Source organism: Nuphar pumila, chromosome 5, assembly GCF_984573655.1.
Source record: "Nuphar pumila chromosome 5, dmNupPumi1.hap1.1, whole genome shotgun sequence".
Lineage (NCBI taxonomy): Eukaryota > Viridiplantae > Streptophyta > Magnoliopsida > Nymphaeales > Nymphaeaceae > Nuphar > Nuphar pumila.
The window spans coordinates 115,786,366-115,791,134 of NC_143253.1; the positions used below are offsets into that span (position 1 = coordinate 115,786,366).

General features: G+C 41.1%; 1 protein-coding gene across 1 annotated transcript; it reads left to right on the forward strand.

Annotated features, from left to right (window-relative positions):
* The first annotated feature begins 251 nt into the window (after window positions 1-251).
* Window positions 252-3,284, forward strand: LOC149838271 (gibberellin 20 oxidase 1-B-like). The gene is made up of 3 exons (XM_090008215.1): window positions 252-688; window positions 1,668-1,989; window positions 3,021-3,284. The coding sequence occupies exons 1-3, from the start codon at window positions 252-254 to the stop codon at window positions 3,282-3,284; spliced, it is 1,023 nt and encodes a 340-aa protein (XP_089864341.1).
* The last annotated feature ends 1,485 nt before the right edge of the window (window positions 3,285-4,769 follow it).

Below are 4,769 nucleotides of genomic sequence, written 5' to 3' on the forward strand. Positions count from 1 at the left end.
CTAGCTGCTCGGTTCGGTTACCAGCCCTAGCTGCAAGTACACACCCAAAAATCTAATCCCATAGGCAACTCATTATAGGAACATTTTTGTCATTTTAAGGACATAAGGTCACTATAGAAAAGGTGAAAGGCAAAATTGAGAGCCAGCCCCCTTATATAAGGCCCCTCTCCGCCCTCCAAATCTGTCCTACCCTACCATTCTCTCCATACAAACTTGGCTCCCATTCACTCTTCTTCCGGATCCTCGTCAACATGCCTTCCATTTCTGGCCATGCTAAGCATATGGCATACATATGGCCGGAGAGAGAGCGGCCGGCTTTCGAAGCCGGCGAACCGCTCAACGAGCCGGTGATCGACCTCGATGGGTTCTTTTCCGGAGACAAGGCCTCGACTCAGCTCGCTACTGAGCTCATCAGCTCGGCTTGCCAGAAACATGGCTTCTTCCAAGTGGAGAACCATGGGGTGGACGGAGAGCTGATCTCTGCTGCACTTCATAACATGGAAGCCTTCTTCAGGCTTCCACTGCATGAGAAGAATAAGGTGCAGGGCTACTCTGATTCTCACTCCCACCGCTTTACTTCCAAATTGCCTTGGAAGGAGACCCTCTCCTTCCCATTCCATGCCTCTGATCCTAACCTTCTCCTTGACCACTTTCAATCCTTCATAGGTCAGGATTTCAACTCAATTGGGTAAGCATGCCTATGCAACAACTTGCATCTGCACATACATGAAAATGGTTTCAAAATGATTTTAATCATTTTTCTGTGGACATATCTTTGTGAACATATATGTATGTGGCCATATGTTAGTGTTGGTCTACGCTAGTTTCAGGCTAATACCATCATTGTATTCATGTTTATTTGGTATATCCCTCCCTCATATAACATACATAGACATTGTCATGGAGATCATGAATCCATGCCATTGTCTTTTGTGAGGCGTGGTTCTGTATACATGTATGCACCGTAATCATCTGTTCTAGGGTAAGTTTTACACCACCGAATGATGCATACATTCCTTAAAATTGGATAACAATTCTTACATGCATGTATTGTATTAATATATGGAGGTCATATGTTATGCATTGGCGCTGCATGTTTAGCATGCAGCTCCACTGCTGCTGGCCATCAATCTTGGCATTTCTTGAGATGGGCACCGTGCACCGACGCAGCATAAAATGTAAAATCCAATATATATTTATATGTAAAATTTTACATGTAAAAAAACATGAACACATTTTTTTAATGATGTGGAACCCACATAGGATTCAGTGATCACATCCGGATCTACACTAGATGGCAAATCCCAGGAGTGTAATTGATCCCACAATCACACTCTTGGTCAAGTCATATGTTGCTGTTAGACGGGTGATTTAGGTTCAAATCCCATCAGTGTCACCTCCTTGTGCAAGGGGAGAGGGGTGCGCCATGGTTTATGCTGACGGAGAAGTGACCGTAGGTATGGCAGGCATAGTCCAGCGCGACCAGGCCTCTTACTTCGGGACTGCTTTCTCGTTCCTTCATATTAAAAAAAAACACCTTGAGGTATCTGAGACCCTTCCCTAGACAAGGGGACATCCATCGCCGCGATGTGAAAACAAGCATACATGCAGCATCGCGGCATATTGAAAGATTAATTTAGCCTCATTTTCGGTGGGTTCTGTTGCAGATTTGTGTACAAGGAGTACTGTGAAGCAATGACAAACTTGTCTCTGAAGATATTGGAGCTTCTGGCTGTCAGTTTAGGGTTGGAGAGGATGAGTTTGAGGAGGTTTTACCAGGATAGTTCCTCCATAATGCGATGCAACTACTATCCTTCCTGCGAGGAACCTGACCTCACACTGGGAACAGGCCCTCACTGTGATCCGACTTCCCTCACCATCCTTCACCAAGATCATGTTGGGGGGCTTCAGGTATTTGCTGATGGGAAATGGCGCCTCGTTGCTCCAAGGACCGGTGCATTGGTCATCAACATTGGTGACACTCTCATGGTATTGCTATCTTGACCGTATATTCTTGTCCTCTTTGTAGTTATTGATATCAATGATAGCTAAATAGTTCCCTATATATATATATATAGCAAGATATCATATCCTGTTGGTACGTGTGGCTGAAAATTAATGTAGACAGCTGGTGTATAATGTAATCAAGGTCTGTAACTACGTATCGCGATCTTGATCGTATCTTCTTGTCCTCTTTGTCGTTATTGATATGATAGCAAAATAGTTCCCTTGTCATATTCTGTTGGTACGTGTGGCTGAATATTAATGTACACAGCTGGTGTATAATTTAATTCACAGACCAAGGTCTGTAGCTACCATGTGTCGCCAAAAAAAGTCATGTTGGGGGTAGAGTTGCCAAAAACATGCTCTTGAAAATGGTGTTGGGTTTTCGACTTCATTCTCAAAGCAGTGTTTTGGCAACATCACTACTCTCAAACAACAAAGATGTTGCGGAAACAGCAATGCACTGCTCCCAAACAGCATAGGGTGTTGGGAAAATCACAACCCGCGGTGCCGATTCAAGTTTCCTGAACAGAGCCTAAATAACTGCTAGAACTTGCCTATACGATTTTTCAGAGAGAATAGTAGGTACACAAGATGTCGTTGATTTGATTACAGGGCTTAATTGATAACTGACAAAGTAGGAATTTAATTCTATGACTTATATATATAAGAAAGGATCCCATCATCGATCTGACATGTGATGGGATGCATTCTACATTCAATCCTAACTGTCCAATCAATGGCTAGGATAGTTCACATTCTCACCTGAATATGATATAGACTAATAATAGCTGTCAAAATGCATCAGTTGGATGTCTAAAAACGACATACTGACCCTATTTCAGAGAATAGGATCACATGTATATATAGTGCCCAGCGATACTTTGTTTTCAGCTTCTTTCAAAAAAAAAAAAGATTCTTTGTTTTCAGCTATGTATGATATGGCATTTTATTTGTGCAATTTAGATGGTCAGACTCACATCTGTGTGTAACACTCATGTCTTGTTTGGTGGCAGGCACTTACGAATGGAAAATACAAGAGCTGCTTGCACCGTGCAGTAGTTAACAAAGTGTGTGACAGGTGGTCCCTGGCTTTCTTCCTTTGCCCTCGCAAGGATAATATCGTGAAACCTCCAGAAGAGTTGGTGCGTAGGGATGGCAGAAGAGTGTACCCGGACTTCACTTGGGCTGGTCTGTTGGACTTCACACAGAAGCAGTACAGGGCTGACATCAATACCTTGGATCAATTTATCAATTGGCTTCTCCAACAATCAAATTGATCTGCTGAAATTGTTTTACCAGTATACAATATAGATCACATTGAAATAAGTGTATTGGGCTCCCATCATAAAAATAAAAGACAATAATCATGAAATCATTGAAATGCCTATCGTGTATGATGCTTCCAACTCTCTATTTTGGTTATCAACTCTTAGTGAGTCCAAAACAGACGCACATACATAGACATGATGTACATGTATCTGCACACACGCGCCCTATTGAGATTAGTATAAGTGATCTTATCCTAATCTCAATACGCACACACTTGTACTTACATGCACTAAATGCTTAAAATAATCTCTGCAGCTTTTGCCGCATATGTTAAGTCACTTTGAGGTATACAGTAAGTCCATAAAAATCAAAGCTTGTCAATATAGATAGGGCCCATTAGATTCAATCATCGCTCTGAATAATTTCAATGCATTTCCTTCCCAAGAATGACAAAACAGGTGGCCCTTAAAACATCAGCATGCCACTAAATGGTTTTTTATTGGAAAGTTGGGGTTAGGACGACCCCTACCAGCACATGCCACTAAATGTTAGTATGTCTTAACAGACACATTGCTCAGTATGGCAGCAACAAAATAATGTCTACTGTTACTTACCCTGTTTTGTACATCACCTAAGCTCGTCTTCTTTCTTCTGGGTTCCTTTTTTTTTTTTGGACAAGGGAAAGCCCGGTTTTCAGCTGGTCATAATGCAGCTGTCCACCGATAAAACCCTCGATGATGTACCCTCTAGCAATATTCCTTGGATTTGCGGAAAAGGACAGACATCCTAGATATTGAACTCGCAACGTTCTTTAAAAAAAACTTGGCTAGCGTAGAAGCCCTTGGGGCTTTATCATTGCTACCCTTTGGAAATCCCAATTGATTGCTTTTCTTTTCTTTTCTTCTTTATCTTTTTTCATTTAAATTTTTTTCAAAAACCCACCTTACATTTGACATAATTATAAGCACATGTTTATCTTTTCAAAGATTATGAAAACTAACTTGGATTAAGAAAATATTTCTCAAACACCAGCCTCCTTCAACTTACCATAGTTATGTTCATTAGCATGTCACCATTCTCTCTTTTTTTTTACCATTTAAACAAAAGTAAAGTGTCTGTTGGAGAACGACCCTTTGACCTATCAATGAATCGAAGAAACATGCACAAAAAAGCAAAAGAAAAAAAAAGCACACATGAAAATAAGGATTTTACGTGGTTCGACAAAAACTTCCGACATCCACGACCACAATGAGCCTTCTTTTATTCATTGGGATACACAAAATAGAGGAGGATGCATCCTTTAAGTATGAGAAGTTTATGAATTGTACATAAAGTCTACTAGTGTTGATATATATAACAAGGAGTCTAAGGTAAAATTATATAACTACCCTCCAAAAAAATTGCCGCGGAAACTAATGCCCCCAACCCATACCTTACGGGCAGGGGGACCCACCCCCTACCCCGATGAACTTACCGCGAAGTTTGATCTGCAA